The sequence below is a fragment of the Salvia splendens genome, chromosome 3 (assembly GCF_004379255.2).
Source record: "Salvia splendens isolate huo1 chromosome 3, SspV2, whole genome shotgun sequence".
In the NCBI taxonomy this organism is placed as follows: Eukaryota; Viridiplantae; Streptophyta; class Magnoliopsida; order Lamiales; family Lamiaceae; genus Salvia; species Salvia splendens.
In genome coordinates this window covers 44586913-44604516 of record NC_056034.1, presented here as the reverse complement: position 1 = coordinate 44604516, position 17604 = coordinate 44586913, and the positions used below count along the sequence as shown (strand labels likewise).

The 17604-nt window shown below is 36.3% G+C and overlaps 4 protein-coding genes across 7 annotated transcripts; 3 read left to right on the top strand and 1 right to left on the bottom strand.

Moving 5' to 3' along the window:
• Positions 1-520: 520 nt before the first annotated feature.
• Positions 521-6033, top strand: LOC121796340 (casein kinase 1-like protein 3). Of its 3 annotated transcripts, none has more exons than XM_042195187.1 (15): positions 521-841; positions 926-966; positions 2165-2234; positions 2726-2874; positions 2961-3056; positions 3150-3220; positions 3478-3539; positions 3668-3731; positions 3818-3902; positions 3984-4110; positions 4196-4272; positions 4394-4448; positions 4852-4988; positions 5102-5278; positions 5827-6033. In XM_042195187.1, the coding sequence occupies exons 1-14, from the start codon at positions 766-768 to the stop codon at positions 5258-5260; spliced, it is 1269 nt and encodes a 422-aa protein (XP_042051121.1). In that variant the 5' UTR covers positions 521-765; the 3' UTR covers positions 5261-5278; positions 5827-6033. The 3 variants fall into 3 exon arrangements, with proteins under 3 accessions (XP_042051121.1, XP_042051123.1, XP_042051122.1); XM_042195189.1 differs by having other exon boundaries at positions 5803-6033; XM_042195188.1 differs by having other exon boundaries at positions 5722-6033.
• Positions 6034-6174: 141 nt separating this feature from the next.
• On the top strand, positions 6175-7215 carry LOC121796388 (MLP-like protein 31). Its single transcript, XM_042195250.1, has 2 exons — positions 6175-6575; positions 6771-7215. The coding sequence occupies exons 1-2, from the start codon at positions 6386-6388 to the stop codon at positions 6884-6886; spliced, it is 306 nt and encodes a 101-aa protein (XP_042051184.1). The 5' UTR covers positions 6175-6385; the 3' UTR covers positions 6887-7215.
• A 1537-nt stretch (positions 7216-8752) lies between these two features.
• Positions 8753-14122, top strand: LOC121796339 (casein kinase 1-like protein 3). Of its 2 annotated transcripts, none has more exons than XM_042195185.1 (15): positions 8753-9100; positions 9185-9225; positions 9857-9926; positions 10650-10798; positions 10876-10971; positions 11065-11135; positions 11397-11458; positions 11838-11901; positions 12003-12087; positions 12171-12297; positions 12383-12459; positions 12561-12615; positions 12930-13066; positions 13180-13356; positions 13906-14122. In XM_042195185.1, exons 1-14 carry the CDS (start codon positions 9025-9027, stop codon positions 13336-13338), a joined length of 1269 nt encoding a protein of 422 aa, XP_042051119.1. In that variant the 5' UTR covers positions 8753-9024; the 3' UTR covers positions 13339-13356; positions 13906-14122. The 2 variants fall into 2 exon arrangements, with proteins under 2 accessions (XP_042051119.1, XP_042051120.1); XM_042195186.1 differs by having other exon boundaries at positions 13801-14122.
• A 221-nt stretch (positions 14123-14343) lies between these two features.
• On the bottom strand, positions 14344-17604 carry LOC121796355 (probable RNA methyltransferase At5g51130). Its single transcript, XM_042195206.1, has 8 exons — positions 17307-17604; positions 16825-16939; positions 16632-16679; positions 15682-15928; positions 15214-15301; positions 15062-15127; positions 14900-14968; positions 14344-14813 (listed from the first exon to the last, which is right to left on the bottom strand). Exons 1-8 carry the CDS (start codon positions 17478-17480, stop codon positions 14724-14726), a joined length of 897 nt encoding a protein of 298 aa, XP_042051140.1. The 5' UTR covers positions 17481-17604; the 3' UTR covers positions 14344-14723.

The following is a 17604-nucleotide window of genomic DNA, read 5'->3' as shown; positions in this document are numbered from 1 at the left end:
TAGTATTTTCTTGATAATAAAAAAACTGAGTTTTAATTTACTCTTTTAAAATTAACTTGTCTCAAAATTGTCGACCGTATATTGACTTGAGATTAATGTGACATTTTATCTAATCTAATCCATTAAATTCAAGGGTTAACTGTATATAAAAGTGATCAAATCAAATTCTAATTTGTTTCACACTATCAAAATTTAAATATCGTTTCAAAAAAATCAACCGTCCGATTTGACAACAAAATATCTTAGGTTGAATTGAAAAACTCATTGTTTTTAGTCGTGGGCTCGTGGCATCACAAAAATTTTATTTATCATGTATTTCCAATTTAGTATTGGATTTTCTCAAAAGAAAATGTTATTAATGGGATAACAGGAAATTTTTTAATCTTAGATTCAAGATAAATCAAAATTCGAAATATATATGACGCCATCAACCTCGTCGGATACAGATTATTGTTGTACTCTTAGGTACAAACCGTCAATGCACAGAAGTCCACATAATTACAGATTACCCAATTCTCACTCTTCTCTCTCCAACTGTGTCTCAACTCGAGCAATTTTGGCAGCCCTCGTGAGCGAGGTACAACTCGTCAATGCCCTCTCTCTTTCTCTCTCTTGTCATCTTCCGCCTATACCCAACAATTACTCCTGTGTTTGTGGCTTTCCTCTGTCGTCACCGGAAATTCAATTGCCCTTTCCCAAGCCACGAATCCGAGGATTTCGGAATCGATTTATGATAGCTGAGATTGGATTTGGGGCGCTGATCTGATGGAGCGGATAGTCGGAGGCAAATACAAGCTCGGCCGTAAGATCGGCAGTGGATCATTTGGTGATATCTTTTTGGGTGAGATTTTGACGCGTCTCAATTTGATTCAAGCTTTCGTGTTTCACTATGCTCAATTCTTCTCTGCTACTTGTGTTTCTGCAGCTACGCATATAGACACGTTTGAGATTGTGGCAGTGAAGATCGTAAGTCTCTGCTACTGTTTGTTCGTTTCTTTTCCCTTTAAAAATGCTAAATTTGTTGAGTGTTTTGGATTTCTGTTTATGGAAACCTGCATGCTGAAGTATATGGTTCATTTTTTATTCTTTTTTGAGTTGTTTGTTTTGTTAAGATTGGATTTTTATTTAAATTACTTTTGTGGTGCTTCTGGGCTCATTTTCTTATTAGGCAAACTGCCAGAAAATCACCTTGCAACTTTAAAAATCAGCTGGAGAAACCATAAAGTTTGGATTTGTTTGCAATTATCACATGAACGATAAATCGTGTCAGACATGGCAGCTGGAAAATTATACATGACGATGTTGTCTATTCATAAAGAAAACGACATCGGTTGGTTGAAAACATCAGCAATATATAACACATACTATTTTTTCACCATGTGATGGTTGCGAACAAATCCAAGTTTCATGGTTTTTCCCCGATCTTATTGTTGTGAATATTTAAAGCGGCAATTAGTCATATGTCCATGGAAACACGCATGAGTCTCATGCGTGTTTGCCTTTGATACAGAAATGGGTGTATCGTTGAAGACAAATTCGAAAATAACATTTTAAAATTTCTGCATTTTGTATCGTTGAAGAGAGAAAGTTATGGCGCAAAAGGGGAATTAGCAATTGAAGAGCGTACCTCGTCACAGTCATCTTCGCATATTTCATCACTTTTTTTGGAAGTATAATAACCAGTAGAAATCATCTGGGCGCAAGCTTTCTCCCTCTCAATGTTCATACAGCTTTCCTTTCTTTCTCTAATCCCTTTTCCTCTCCGTGAGGAATTACACATCAAATGAAAATCGAGATCACATAAGAGTAAAAAATACACACGAATTTGAGGAAATTGACTTAGACTCATGCCATTTCTGTATCAAAGGCAAACACGCATGAGACTCATGCGTGTTTAATTATACACGCGAGAGAGAGACGTGTGTTTCATTTTAAACACGCGAGAGGCGCTCGCGTCTTTCCCTTCATTGGAAATGGTTTTTTTCCGGGTACAAATGGCGGATATCATCTCCCATGATGTACATTCGCGGAATTTACCTGTCTGGTGGACCTTTTTCTAATGTATTTCCTGTATCTTCCCAGTGCTTCACATGACTGGCATGCCAGTAACGATTGTCTACTCCGTAGCTGACTGCTGCTGACGGGCTTTTCTGTGTTTTTGCAGGAAAACAATAAGACCAAGCACCCCCAGCTTCTCTACGAGGCCAAGTTATACCGCTCCCTCCAAGGGGGAAGTACGTTAGCCTGCATATATCAATTGTTTGTGTATACTGCATACATGTGTTTTGTGAATGATGAATCGGAGTGAGGATTAGTTTACTTTTGTGCTGCTTAGACGCTGCATCTCTTAATCAGGAAACAAAAATTCCCATTTGGTTTATTTTTTGCTTTGAAGAAAGTTAGCATGCTTGAGTCACTTCACTTTATTTGCTTTAAAACAAATGTAAGCCATAGCTTGACATGAGTCACTCATGATTATCACTTTTAAATCATCTTTAGTTTGGACGAGGAGAAACTTTATGTCAAGTTTGCAGCATTGTAATAGTGCACATGTTCAATCTGAGTGTGTCCATTTTAGAAGTATGAATTAATTGAAAATTCAGATAGCTATATTAGGGTATGAAAATATACGTGTCACAGTAGTAATTTTAGGATTACTGCTTTCCCTTACTCAAGTTGGTCTTTCGAAGTCTGTTAAATGTATATAACGTATATCTCATTGCAGGTGGTGTACCTGGCATAAAGTGGTCTGGTGTCAATGGAGATGAAAATGTTCTAGTCATTGATTTACTGGGACCGAGCCTTGAGGACCTTTTCGTGTATTGTGGTAGGAAGTTCTCGTTGAAGACGGTGTTAATGTTGGCTGATCAAATGGTAACTACATACTTGGAAAATTGGAGTTCTTTGTTTCTTCTTTTTTCCAACATTTAAGTTGGAATTATTTTTTTTGTTCCATGTAGATAACCAGGATAGAATTTGTCCATTCTAAAGGCCTCCTTCATCGGGATGTCAAACCTGATAACTTTCTCATGGGTCTTGGTCGGAAAGCGAATCAGGTAAAAGCATTTGTTGGTTGTTGTGCATGTGGTGTCTCTTCCCCATGCTTCCTCTTTTTTTCAATAATCTTATTCTCTCGTTGCCCCTCCTAGGTTTATATTATTGATTTTGGTTTGGCTAAAAGGTACCGTGATTTGACATCAAACCGGCATATTCCCTACAGGTGCGATCTTAGTTGACACTTATTTGAGTAATTCGTTATCTCCTTACAAAAGTAAGATGGCGAACTTGAAATATCACACTTTGCAAGATTGAAAAAGCACACAAACTCAATTTTAAAAATTTAAAATTGTGTAATCTCTTTTCTTATCATGTTCGAATTTGACTTTACAAAATGTCTCTCCATTCATAGTGGCAACAATTCGACACAGGCCTTATGATGACTCATGAGTATCGTGCTTGCCTTTCTTATTTGTACAGGGAGAATAAGAATTTGACGGGAACCGCACGGTATGCAAGTTGTAACACCCATCTTGGAATTGGTAAGCACAGACTTTTACCTTTGTGTGGGGTCATTTGAGGATAAGAACGACAAGTATTGAATTGTGATATCTATGATTGATATTATGTAACCCGTCTTTTTCCCTCTTATCCTATCCTCCTTTTGTAGAGCAAAGCCGAAGGGATGATCTCGAGTCCCTTGGATACGTGCTTCTATATTTTTTGAGAGGAAGGTAAGCGAGTCCTTGTTCAATGATTATTCTTAATTCATTTTGACATTTTCTTTTTCATTTTTAACCAACTGTAAGTCTGTGAATAGCCTTCCCTGGCAGGGATTAAAAGCTGCCACCAAGAAGCAGAAGTATGACAAGATTTGCGAGAAAAAATTATCAACTCCTATTGAGGTGGTTACATTGATAACTCTTCTTCTTTTCCTTGTCTCTTTAATCTCGTGGAGTATTAGGTGATGTTAGTTTTTCCTGAAGGTGCTGTGCAAGTCCCACCCTGTGGAATTCGCCTCCTATTTCCACTATTGCCATTCTTTGACGTTTGACCAGCGACCTGATTATGGATTTTTGAAACGTTTATTCCGTGAACTCTTTACTCGTGAAGGTGAAGGCCTAGCCAAATAAGAAATACCATACTGCTCTCCATTTGCTTTTCTATCTTCAAAATTCTTTTGTGCTGCCTCGTGCAGGTTGTGAGTTTGATTATGTATTTGACTGGACTATATTGAAGTATCAGCAAGCACAAACAAGTAAAACGCAAAAACGGGTATCGACTGTTCTTTTATCTCGCTTAGTAGCTTCCTTGTAGTTTGACAAGTTCTGTGTAAGATGATGTGCATAGCAAACTAGTGAACCAATCTCATGTCACCATTTGTTACTTTTCACAGCCGATTGCTGGAGAAAGCAGTGAAGTGGCTCCGATAGAAGCAGAAAAGCATCAAGGTTATTAACATTTGTGCTTTTTCATGTTAGTAGAAAAGTTTTGCCAACCAAAAATATGTTCTTTACTTCCAACTTCAACTGGACTGGAGATTTGACTCTTCGTTCGTGACCATTTATGAAACTTTCTATTTACCGGCCTAAAATCAAAGTTATTAACTCTTTTTATGGAAGTGTTTGGTTGTTTTTTTAATCTGTTTTCGATAAATTCTTTACAAGAACAAGAAATGAGTTCATCTTTTGGTCTTTTGAAGATGCAAAGTTTTTTTGTGCTATGCTCAAATGTGGGTTAAAGTTTATGATGGTAACGTAGAATCAATATAATATAAATACGAACTAGTTTTATCTGTGAAAGATACTGAGAAGAAAAGCTGAGTCTGCATATCGTATTTGTTGGGGCTCATAGGCAGTAATGCTCCTCTTCCATCCAATTTGGGTGACCGTATGAGGTCAAATAACACCGCTGCCAGTCCTGGTGTACGCTTGCAATTCAAATCACCAACAAGTCGAAATGTCACTCATGGCAATCCTGTGGACAGAAATGTAAGTTATTATCATCTTGTTACGTAAAAGAATATTACTGATGTCTGTCTATTTGTTGATTGGTATATGTATTTCTCAGTTGTTTGATCCATGTGATTTATCTTCTTGCTTAGGTGTTCAGTAACACAAATGTGCCATCCACTTCGTTCTCCCATGCTGTTGTCGGAAAAGGAAATACCTCAAAACCTATATTACCTGTGGAGGCAAATGAAAACCCCGCTTCTTCAAGTAGTTGGATTTCTTCCTTACGCCGCATCTCTTCATCCAAGTGAATATGCGGAGAACTTCAGGTTTGCTCCTGTTCCCTTGCCTTCTCATGTAAAGTGCCGAATTCTTTTATTACTAGAGGTTTTTGTTTGGGGTAATAGCAATTTAAATCACGAAGTTTGCTTAAATTCTTGTCAGTCCCACAAAGTTTGAAAATGGAATATTAAATCATGAAGTTCTAATTTTTTTTCTTAATTGTCCCATATGTGTAACAATGACGTCTTTGGTAATGCTCGAAACGATTTTGTTAGTTAGAATGAGTATTTTTTTCATCTCTTTTCCTTTTTTTATGTTAAGTAAACAAACATTGTTTTGGGCATCACCAAATATGTCATGTTGTACGTGGAAAGGACAAGCGATAAAAGTTGAAACTTTGTGATTTAATATTTCATTTTCAACCTTGTGAGACTGGCCGGAGTTTGAACAAATTTCGTGATTTAAATGACTATAACTTGTATTTCAACAGATCTATCCGGACCATCGCGTAGTGGTCAAAACATGGAATGCCATCATATTGAACTCAACTTTTCTATGTTCAATTTCTCAGATAAGCAAAATTTGCAAATTTCAGGATTTGATCCTTTTGAGCTATTCTGTGCTGCCATGGTAGATGAAACATGTTGCTACAGATGGACTGGCTGTGGCTGGTGCACATTGACTATTTTCTCATTGGTGACAACCGATGGAGTTACCAAATCTTTGATGCTCATTGATTTAGTGAATGGTGTGTGTATAGTATAGTATACAAATGCAAGGCATTTAATATTTTTCTCGATCATTCGTGGTGGTTTGTTAGCCGAGGTTTCTGTTTACGTATGGTGCTCGCCTGTGTATCTTTCTTTCTCTAACTAGTTCACAGCCTAAGAAAGGGTTACTGGAGTCGACTAGCTGCGAATGTGAAGAAGAGGTAAAAAGATGCCCTAAATACAAAGGCATTTGCTTCCAAGGAATTGTGGAAACTTTCACTCTCAAATTTTTTTACCAAAATGAGCAAGAAAGCTCCAAACATAGTAAAACTAAGAAGCAACATTCCAAAGCTTCTTGTCTATCTATAAAGACTATTATTGCTAAATGTTGAAGCATCACTCAATTGATTGAAAAGATCACTTAGTAGAAGATTCCAAGAGAGAATGGCCTCATACCCTAACAAGTTGATAGCTCAGTTGGCATTCAAGGCTGGTGGGCATGTGTTTCATCAGCTCGCGTCTCTTAATCCCCGTCACTTCATCAAAGCCACCCCTACGCACATCCAGGAGTGTAAGTTGCATCAAGGTGATTATGGAGTCAATGGCTCCGTAATCGAGTGGAGCTACACCGTTGGTAAGTTTAATTTTATCTGACTTTGTCTAATTTCTCGCGTTAAATAGTCCATTCATGAACTCCAACATGTGACATCTTGTATGTAAAATAGAAGTCATACCCCAAGTAAAAAAAGTTTGGGACAAATGGAGTATATGATATTTAATTAATTCAAATATGTATGTGCATGTATATGTGATACATGGCAAACCTCAGGCGGCGAAACACGTGCTTCAAGGCATCGACAAAGAGAAGAAGCAAATCTTGTGGAAGATGCTCGAAGGAGACCTTTGTGTGCTCTACAAGGACTTGGTCATAACGGCCCATGTTGAGATCAAAAATGGCGTCGACTTCATCACTTGGACTATAGACTACGAGCTCATCTCACCCAAAAATCCGCACCTGATTTCCTTCTTGAACTTCCTCATCTGTCTCACTAAAGACTTGGAGTCTCGCATCTTTGGATGAATGATCGCCTAAGTGTTGGGAATTTGATCTCACCAACCTACCCACATAATAAATATTGTTGATTTTATCAAGTCTATATATATATATATATATATATATATATATGTTGTAATTGCTATAAGTGAGGGTTTGGTGAAGTTTATGACTATATATGTTCTCCACTCAAAATCTATGAATTATATGTTTGTGTCAATGTTCTTTTCAATACGGAGTTATATTTTACTTGAGCTAGCTTATTAAAACGATGTCGTTCTTTAAAAAAATAATGTGAAATTATATATTCGTCACTTGACATCAGAATTAAGCCATTTTAATCTCTTACCTATGTTCAATCATTGCATGTTTTAAAAATCTAAATATATTTAATTAGCTTTTAGAATTTTATTTTCATTCAAAATGATAAGTCAAATAAAATATTGAATCTAATCGCTCAATATAAGTCTTTATCTAATCATGGTGCATGTGCACATTTTTCATTTGAATACACATTAAATAAATAAACAAACACATGCAATAATTTGACTAAATATTGATTCAAATAGATCGGCGATAAACTGTACTTTTATTTATTAGGATGTTTTCACTTTGATGGTTAGGAAAATTGAGATATAAGAAAAACCTTACCTTTTATACATCTCTCTTTTTATCCAAACCTAAACAATGTTCTATTTTTTTATCCGCTCATGGAAAAACAACAAATCCTTCATTACGTATTCCATAAATCTTCCTTGTATTTAGCTTGTAGAAGTTTATAAACACCCAAAATGATGAAACATATAAAATCAATCAAATAAATAAACAAACACATGCATTATTTGACTAAATAGACTAGTGTTATTCATATAGATAAGAGATAAGAAATAATAGTATACTAACCTTTTATATCATTCTTTTTTTTCAATCTATTCTATAAAAAAACACCCTTTTTATCCCTCTTTTTCACTTCTAAGAGGTATATAATATTATCCCTTATTAGACTGTAAATACTAAAAAGGATGAGAATTTTGTCATCACTTGTTTTTTTACAACCGAAGTGAACCCTCTTAATTTATTATTATGGGATAAATTATGTTTGTTTATTTAAGTATATAACCTTACTAATTTAAATTCTTGGACTAGTATAACTATTTCTTGATAATAAAAAAAACTGAGTTTTAATTTACTCTTTTATATTATTGGATCCACCGGAAATATTCAGTTTGCTTAAAATTAACTTGTCTCAAAATTGTCGACCTTATATTGACTTGAGGTTAAGAACTTAAAATGACATTGCCCATAGATCCAAGTATAGAAAGAGATCTGTGTAACCATACAACATGTATGAAATTTCATTTTATCGAAGCCATTAAATTCAAGGGTTGATTCTCTATAAAAGTGAAATCGAATTCTGATTTGCTTCACACTTTCAAAATTTAAATAATTCTAAAAAAAATTCAACTGTCCAATTTGACAACAAAATTATTAGGTTGAAAAACTCATTGTTTAGTCGTGGCGTCACCAAAATTTTGTATGAGTATCATTTATGTACCAATTTAGTATTGGATTTTCTCCCAAAAAAAATGTTATTAGTGGGATAACTGGAAATTTTTTACTCTACAATTTATCATTCAAATCTTAAAAGACTGAAGATAAATCAAAATTCGAAATATATATGACGTCATCAACCTCGTCGGTTTCAGAATATTGTTGTACTCTTAGGTACAAACCATCAATGCACAGAAGTCCACCTACTCAATTATGGATTACCCAATTCTCTCTCTTCTCTCTCCAACTGTGTCTCAACTCAAGCAATTTTGCCAGCCCTCGTGAGCGAGGCACAACTCGTCAAAGCCCTCTCTCTTTCTCTCTCTTGTCATCTTCCGCCTATACCCAACAATTACTCCTGTGTTTGTGGCTTTCCTCTGTCGTCACCGGAAATTCAATTGCCCTTTCCCAAGCCACGAATCCGAGGATTTCGTAATCGATTTATGATAGCTGAGATTGGATTTGGGGCGCTGATCTGATGGAGCGGATAGTCGGAGGCAAATACAAGCTCGGCCGTAAGATCGGCAGTGGATCATTTGGTGATATCTTTTTGGGTGAGATTTTTACGCATCTCAATTTTATTCAAGCTTTTGTGCTTCACTATGCTCAATTCTTCTCTGCTACTTGTGTTTCTGCAGCTACGCATATAGACACGTTTGAGATTGTGGCAGTGAAGATCGTAAGTCTCTGCTACTGTTTGTTCGTTTCTTTTCCCTTTAAAAATGCTAAATTTGTTGAGTGTTTTGGATTTCTGTCTATGGAAACCTGCATGGTGAAGTATATGGTTCATTTTTTATTCTTTTTTGAGTTGTTTGTTTTGTTAAGATTGGATTTTTATTTAAAATTCTTTTGAGGTGCTTTTGGGCTCATCTTCTTATTAGGCAATTGCTAGAAAAACCATCCCGTGACTTTGAAAATTAGCCGGAAAATCGTAAAGTTATGTTTTGTTTGCAATTATCACATGATATATTTTTGGTGAAATTGTATCGGAAAATTTTACGTTGTATTCATAAAGAAAATGATATCGTTTGATTGAAAAACAACAATATAATACTATTACATTGTAGGATACCGGACTTTTTCACCATGGCATAATTGCAAGCAAATCCAAACTTCATGGGTTTTCCGGCAATTTTCCCTTTATAATTTGTTTTTAATGTTTGAAGCAGTAATTGCTTGTTTATCTATGTAGACTCTCATAGATATGATAAGTGAATGGCTGATTCCAATGTTTCTAATGTTGAAAACACGATGACGATGGTGTACTGTGTAGCTGACTGCTGCTAACTGGATTTTCTGCGTTTTTGCAGGAAAACAATAAGACCAAACACCCCCAGCTTCTCTACGAGGCCAAGTTATACCGTTCTCTTCAAGGGGGAAGTACGTTGGCCAGCACATAGCTGTCATTTATGCATACATATATATTATGAATGATGATCGGAGTGAGGATTAGTTTACTTGTGTGCTGTTTAGACGCCACATCTCTTAATCAGGAAACAAAAATTCACATTTGGTTTATTTATTGCTTCGAAGTAATTTAACATGCTTGACGTCATTTTGTTTGCTTTTAAACAAACTGTAAGCCACAGCTTGACATGAGTCACTTGTGATTATCACTTTTAAATCGTAATCCCTCCCTTCCACCATAAGCCGTTCGTATTCCTTTTTGGGATGTTCCACCTAAAATGAGCCATTTCCCTTTTAGCAAAAAATAACACCTTTCGTCGCTCTTACTTTATTTCTCTTCACTTCTTTACTTTATTCTCTCGTCTAATTTATTTTCTACCCACTTAACTCTGTAAATATCAATTTCTTAAATCTCATGCCCAAAAGAAACACCTCTCTTATGGTGTGACGGAGGGAGTAGTTAGTCTGTACTAGGAGAAACTTTAGGTCAAGTTCGCAGTATCATAATAGTGCTTGTGTTCTACCTGAGTCAGCTTGTCCATTCTTGAATTATGAATTAATTGAAAATTCAGATTGTCATACTATTTAATAATGAAAGTGTACATATCACTTTTGTGATGTACGGATATTGTTTTCCCTTACTTAAGTTGGTCTTTCAGAGTCTGTTAAATGTATATAACGTATATCTCGTTGCAGGTGGTGTACCTGGCATAAAGTGGTCTGGTGTCAATGGAGATGAAAATGTTCTAGTCATTGATTTACTGGGACCGAGCCTTGAAGACCTTTTCGTGTATTGTGGTAGGAAGTTCTCGTTGAAGACTGTGTTAATGTTGGCTGATCAAATGGTAACTACATACCAGCAAAATCGGAGCTCTTTGTTTTCTTCTTGTTTCCAACATTTCTTATCGTTTGTTCCATGTAGATAACCAGGATAGAATTTGTGCATTCTAAAGGCCTCCTTCATAGGGATGTCAAACCTGATAACTTTCTCATGGGTCTCGGTCGGAAAGCAAATCAGGTAAAAGCATTTGTTGGTTGTTGTGCATCTGGTGTCTCTACTCCATGCTTCCTCTTTTTTTCAACAATCTTATTCTCTCGTTTCCCTTCCTAGGTTTATATTATTGATTTTGGTTTGGCTAAAAGGTACCGTGATTCAACATCAAACCGGCATATTCCCTACAGGTGCGATCTTAATTGTTATTGTTTCCCCACTTATTTGATAATTCATTATCTGCCTGCAAAAGTAAGATGGAGAACTCGAAATATCACTTTGCAAGATTGAAAAAGCACGCAAACTCAATTTGAAAATTTCAATATCTCTTTGCTTACCTTGTTCGAATTTGACTTTTTACAAAATATGCCTCTCCATTTATAGTGGCAACAATTCGCTGCAGGCCTTATGATGACTCGTGCGTATCATGCTTTCCTTTCTTATTTGTACAGGGAGAATAAGAATTTGACGGGAACAGCACGGTATGCAAGTTGTAACACCCATCTTGGAATTGGTAAGCACAGACCGTTTTTCATTTGTGTGAGGCCATTCGAGGATAAAAACGATAACTATTGAATTGTGATATCTATAATAGATACTCCCTCCGTCCCACGTTACTTGAGGCGTTTCTTTTCGGCACGGGATTTAAGAAAGTTGTGTTTAGTGAGTTAAATAAAGTAGAGAAAAGAATAAAGTAAGAGAAAGAAGAGAGAGTAAAGTCAAAGAAGGAATAAAGTAGGTGTGATTAGATGTTTTGTTTTTAGTCAAAAAAAGAAATGACTCAAGTAACTTGGGACAACCCAAAATGGAATACGGCTCAAATAACTTGGGACGGAAGGAGTATTATGTAACCAGTACCTCTTTTTTCCTCTTATCCTATCCTTCTTTTGTAGAGCAAAGCCGAAGGGATGATCTCGAGTCCCTTGGATACGTGCTTCTATATTTTTTGAGAGGAAGGTAAATGAGTCCTTGTTCTATTCTCCTTAATTCATTTTGACATTTTTGTTTTTCAAGTGTCATTCTTTTTCATTTTTAACCAACTGTAAGCCTGTGAATAGCCTTCCCTGGCAGGGATTAAAAGCTGCCACCAAGAAGCAGAAGTATGACAAGATTTGCGAGAAAAAATTATCAACTCCTATTGAGGTGGTTACATCAATAACTCTCTCTTCTTTTCCTCGTCTCTTTAATCTCGTGGAGTATTACGTGATGTTGAGTTTTTGCTGAAGGTGCTGTGCAAGTCCCACCCCGTGGAATTTGCCTCCTATTTCCACTATTGCCATTCTTTGACGTTTGACCAGCGACCTGATTATGGATTTTTGAAACGTTTATTCCGTGAACTGTTTACTCGTGAAGGTGAAGGCCTAGCCAAATATGAAATACCATACTGCTCTTCATTTGCCTTTCTATCTTCAAACTTGTTTTGTGCTGCCTCGAGCAGGTTGTGAGTTTGATTATGTATTTGACTGGACTATATTGAAGTATCAGCAGGCACAAACAAGTAAAACACAAAAACGGGTATCGACAGTTCCTTTATCTCACTTAGTAGCTTCCTTCTTGCTGATGTGCGTAGCAAACTAGTGAACCAGTCTCACATTACCATTCGTTACTTTTCACAGCCGATTGCTGGAGAAAGCAGTGAAGTGGCTCCAATAGAAGCAGAAAAGCATCAAGGTTATTAACATTGTGCTTTTTCATGTTACTAGAAAAGTTTTGCCAACCAAAAATGTGTTCTTTACTTCCAACTCCAACGGGACTGGAGATTTGATTCTTCGTTTGTGGTCATTCATGAAACTTTCTGTTTACCGGGCAAAAAACAAAGTTATTGACTCTTCTTTATGGAAGTGTTTGTTTTTTTAAGCCTTTCATGATAAATTCTTTACAAGAAATGAGTTCATAGGCAGTAATCCTTTCACGATAAATTCTTTACAAGAAAGATACTGAGAAGAAAAGCTGAGTCTGCATATCTTATTTGGTGGGGCTCATAGGCAGTAATGCTCCTCTTCCATCCAATTTGGGTGACCGTATGAGGTCAAATAACACCGCTGCCAGTCCTGGTGTACGCTTGCAATTCAAATCACCAACAAGTCGAAATGTCACTCATGGCAATCCTGTGGACAGAAATGTAAGTTAATATCATCTTGTTACGTAAAAGAATATTACTGATGTCTGTCTATTTGTTGATTGGTATATGTATTTCTCAGTTGTTTGATCCATGTGATTTATCTTCTTGCTTAGGTGTTCAGTAACACAAATGTGCCATCCACTTCGTTCTCCCATGCTGTTGTCGGAAAAGGAAATACCTCAAAACCTATATTACCTGAGGAGGCAAATGAAAACCCCGCTTCTTCAAGTAGTTGGATTTCTTCCTTACGCCGCATCTCTTCATCCAAGTGAATATGCGGAGAACTTCAGGTTTGCTCCTGTTCCCTTGCCTTCTCATGTAAAGTGCCGAATTCTTTTATTACTAGAGGTTTTTGTTTGGGGTAATAGCAATTTAAATCACGAAGTTTGCTTAAATTCTTGTCAGTCCCACAAAGTTTGAAAATGGAATATTAAATCATGAAGTTCTAATTTTGTTTTCTTAATTGTCCCATATGTGTAACAATGACGTCTTTGGTAATGCTCGAAACGATTTTGTTAGTTAGAATGAGTATTTTTTTCATCTCTTTTCCTTTTTTTATGTTAAGTAAACAAACATTGTTTTGGGCATCACCAAATACGTCATGTTGTACGTGGAAAGGACAATCAATAAAAGTTGAAACTTTGTGATTTAATATTTCATTTTCAACCTTGTGAGACTGGCCAGAATTTGAACAAATTTTGTGATTTAAATGACTATAACTTGTATTTCAACAGATCTATCCGGACCATCGCGTAGTGGTCAAAACTTGGAATGCCATCATATTGAACTCAACTTTTCTATGTTCAATTTCTCAAATAAGCAAAATTTGCAAATTTCAGGATTTGATCCTTTTGAGCTATTCTGTGCTGCCATGGTAGATGAAACATGTTGCTAAAGATGGCACTGGCTGTGGCTGGTGCACATTGACTATTTTCTCATTGGTGACAACCGATGGAGTTACCAAATCTTTGATGCTCATTGATTTAGTGAATGTTGTGTGTATAGTATACAAACGCAAGGCATTTAATATTTTTCTCGATTCGTGGTGGTTTGTTAGCCGAGGTATGGTGCTCGCCTGTATATCTTTCTTTCTCTCTCTAACTAGTTCACAGCCGGAGTCGTCAAGCTGCATATCAGATTCTGCAATCCGTGAGTCGAAAGTGAAGAAGAGGTAAAAACATGCCTTTGCTACTTGTTCCGTTTTGCCCGAGGCACGAAAAAGGGGCAGTTGATGCAACAAAGGGAACTGAAACTCTTTTCTTTCAAATACGATAAGAAGCAAATAATATAAATCATCACTCTTTTTTCTGTTCTTATAATTTAAAATATAGTTCTAAAATTTACATAATATCTTTAACTTATCATATCAAGACAAGACAAGCAAAGCAAACCAAATGAGCTCTAAGTATATAAACCTCAACCATCAAAGTAGATTTTGGTGTGCTTCAATTGATACTTCAACTCATCGCAAAAGCCTTCCAATTAAATAACTTTTTCCTAAGATGTAACCCATACATTCTGCTTGTGTTGAGTTTAGATATTAACCCATCGCCTCAAAAAGGGAAAGCAAAAATTGGGTAAGAAAGTTCTACAACATATGACAATTTTTACTAATGCTCCCAAAATTTCTTCAACCTGGAGAGATGCAGGACTAGATTCATTTCCAGAAAGCCAGGATAGGCCTTGCGAATCCCGATTTACTACCTGATAAGCTTGAAGTTATGTTCTCTACTGTACGGAATCCAATCTGCCATCACAAAGAATCATTCAGAACTTCAAAGTTTGTTAGTACAAGTTTGTAAACAAAATTTCCAAAGCTAAAGATGGTTTTACCTTGTCTAAAAGTATGTCCTGAAAATCTTCCGGAGGTATCTGAATGTTTTGATAATTGGCAGCGGCTGTCTGTTGAAATACAAGTTACTGTTATACACTACTCAAGAAAGTTACTGCTAGCCTTATCATAGTGACAGACAAGTAAATAAGAAACGAGCATACATCAGAAACGAGACGATTTTTATAATACGAGGTCCAAGGTTGAGGTTCGACGATGAAAACTCCACCCTGCCACAAGAGTAAATAAATGGCTATTGTAAACACTTTGTCACACTTCAAAGCAAATAAACAGAAATCAGTAAATGTAAATATACCGGTTGGAGAAGTGTCCACACTTTTGCAAATAGTTTAATTACACCATCATCACCCCAGTTCAAATGTATCCATTTTGTCACACTTAAACTGCAAGAAGCAAATCAATTTGGATCAAGCACAAACTTTAAGTAAGTTTTTCACATGTAAAAGCAATAATTCACAAAATGTGAATTAATGTTGATAATGCAGTTTTCTCATATAAAGACAAGGACTAACGTGATCAAAGCAAATATAAGATGAATTACATGAGTTGTGGAAACAGGAGGAAAGCGGGTTTTCTCACTTACATCTTCATACATGGCCTATCTCATTTTAAAGATGAGTTCATGGAGCTCTAGTTCAGTAGTAACTGCCAACATTAATAAAGCTCAAAACAATTGCAGACTTCCCTAACAAAAACAACCATGACAAAAGCAGGCAAGCTAAATAGTTAGGCACATGATAAGATAAGCAGAAAGTGCTATTACCAGAGGATTGCGTGGTAAGATTTATTTGCTGGTGGGTGCCAGTTCAGAACAAAATTCCCTTTCTCAAAAGAGACTATTTTTTGCAAATCTTTTTCCGGCAAATGAGGGGAATCACTGATGTTCTCATCTCGTGATTTAGTTGCACTATTCTCCAAGCCATTAGCTACTCCTGGAGTCTTCGACGTCACTTTGTGCATATCTGTCCTTATGATTTTCCTTAGAGTCCAGTTAGCATCCTCGACTCGAGCTGAAAGTGATAAGCAGCAACTATTATAAGAAAGACTTCATCTATTTTCTAGGGAATCTCCACATAGTACTGCGAAGTCAAAAGTAGCAGGTCTAGGAAATAAACAATATTTGAGGAAAAAACAGAAGATCAATCTAAAAGACCGAACCAGGGCACGAGTTTCAATTACCCAATTTGAAAGGTCCAAGATTTCTATATCTTAGCCATTGGCCGTATATGTAAAAATTTGCTTACACAACATATAACAAATCATAATCTTCAACTCTCTTCAATATGCAGTGGATAGATCTGAAATACCATGATGAAAAAAATCCACCAGCAGCATAAACACGAAATACATTTAGAGCCATTAACAACGCATCCAGCCTACACCTTTCCTATTAATAGATAGTATTATCGAAATTTATGCATGATGAGAAAGAATACAAGCAAAGATTTTCTATATCAGATGGACAAAAGACGACTAAAAAGTAGAAGACTGGAACTTTGATAGTCATGATGTCGTTCAAAATTCAACATGTATTACAAGCTACACAGAAAACTCTCCTATCATCACCAATTGACATCAATAAAGGATATGCAGGGAGAAACTAAACAAGGATACAAACAAGTAGAAGTGGTTATGTTATCAACTCGAGAATACACCGAATAATCTCAATTCAGTAAGAAGTTCACTTCAAAACAGGAAAGTTGGAATAGTTACCTCCATCAATATCAACACCAACAATGCTCTGGCAACCAAACTTTTTAGCTGTACAAGAAAGATAAATTACAGAGATCAATGCTCATAAAACAACGACAACCACATCAAGTAGATTTGACTGAAATTAACAAATAAAATAAAAAAGTTCCAAACTCCTCCACAGTTACAAAAGGTTGCATTTAGGAGTTATTACCTATAGATATTGTGACCAAACCACTATTGCATCCAATGTCAAGGCAATCCTTGCCCTCAAACCATTCTCTTTTCATCGCATTTAGTCTAGGATCTTCATCCAAATCCTGCCCAACCTGTATTCACCATCACCAACCAGTCAACACCCCCACACTAATGGAGAAATAATCGATAAATAAACATTTATCTGGATCTTATTCTATAGTCAATTCACTCATAAATATGTTGATTGTGATCCTTCTACAGCAATCATTAGACATCCAGATTTTACCACTACATATATTCCAATGCCGGAGCTCAACCACAATGATAAACTAGAGAAAATTGAAAAGAGATACATCACCGACCTAAAACAAATTTATAATCCCTTCTATAAGAGTGCAATCAATAATGTCACAACGAAACATGAACAAATCAATTCGCAATTACATTGATAGCAACATACAGATTTAAGAGAGAACAAAAAATAGGAGAGAGTATTACCCTATAGCCATAATAGTGTCTGTAATTTCCGAAGATGGCGATTTCTTTCCGATTTCTCTTCTTTGACGGTTGCTGTTGAGCTGCCGGCTCTGTTTCGTTTTGATCATGGCATTTTTCCCTCTTCCCGCTCTTGTCGCTTTCGTTTACTCGATTGTCTCTGAGTTCAGCTCCCATTGTTTAGAGGTAGAATATGAGAAAACAAAAACGAAATTGAGGAGTGAGAGGCTGAAGCTAGGGTTTGTTGAATTGGGGTTGACTGAAGTGGAAGAAGAGAAGCGTCAGCTGACTGAATTATGGT

What these genes read in the sequence shown, in the direction of transcription:
- LOC121796388 (XM_042195250.1), top strand. Translation starts at nt 6,386, where the DNA reads ATGGCCTCATACCCTAACAAGTTGATAGCTCAGTTGGCATTCAAGGCT. An exon ending in CGAGTGGAGCTACACCGTTG is followed by an intron (nt 6,576 to 6,770) that starts GTAAGTTTAATT and finishes GGCAAACCTCAG; the next exon opens with GCGGCGAAACACGTGCTTCA.
- LOC121796355 (XM_042195206.1), bottom strand. Translation starts at nt 17,480, where the DNA reads ATGGGAGCTGAACTCAGAGACAATCGAGTAAACGAAAGCGACAAGAGC. An exon ending in TTTGGTCACAATATCTATAG is followed by an intron (nt 16,680 to 16,824) that starts GTAATAACTCCT and finishes TTTCTTGTACAG; the next exon opens with CTAAAAAGTTTGGTTGCCAG. An exon ending in AGGACATACTTTTAGACAAG is followed by an intron (nt 14,814 to 14,899) that starts GTAAAACCATCT and finishes TTGTGATGGCAG; the next exon opens with ATTGGATTCCGTACAGTAGA.
- LOC121796340 (XM_042195187.1), top strand. Translation starts at nt 766, where the DNA reads ATGGAGCGGATAGTCGGAGGCAAATACAAGCTCGGCCGTAAGATCGGC. An exon ending in ATTTGGTGATATCTTTTTGG is followed by an intron (nt 842 to 925) that starts GTGAGATTTTGA and finishes GTGTTTCTGCAG; the next exon opens with CTACGCATATAGACACGTTT. An exon ending in AGAAGCAGAAAAGCATCAAG is followed by an intron (nt 4,449 to 4,851) that starts GTTATTAACATT and finishes TGGGGCTCATAG; the next exon opens with GCAGTAATGCTCCTCTTCCA.
- LOC121796339 (XM_042195185.1), top strand. Translation starts at nt 9,025, where the DNA reads ATGGAGCGGATAGTCGGAGGCAAATACAAGCTCGGCCGTAAGATCGGC. An exon ending in AACCGGCATATTCCCTACAG is followed by an intron (nt 11,136 to 11,396) that starts GTGCGATCTTAA and finishes TTATTTGTACAG; the next exon opens with GGAGAATAAGAATTTGACGG. An exon ending in CTATATTTTTTGAGAGGAAG is followed by an intron (nt 11,902 to 12,002) that starts GTAAATGAGTCC and finishes GCCTGTGAATAG; the next exon opens with CCTTCCCTGGCAGGGATTAA.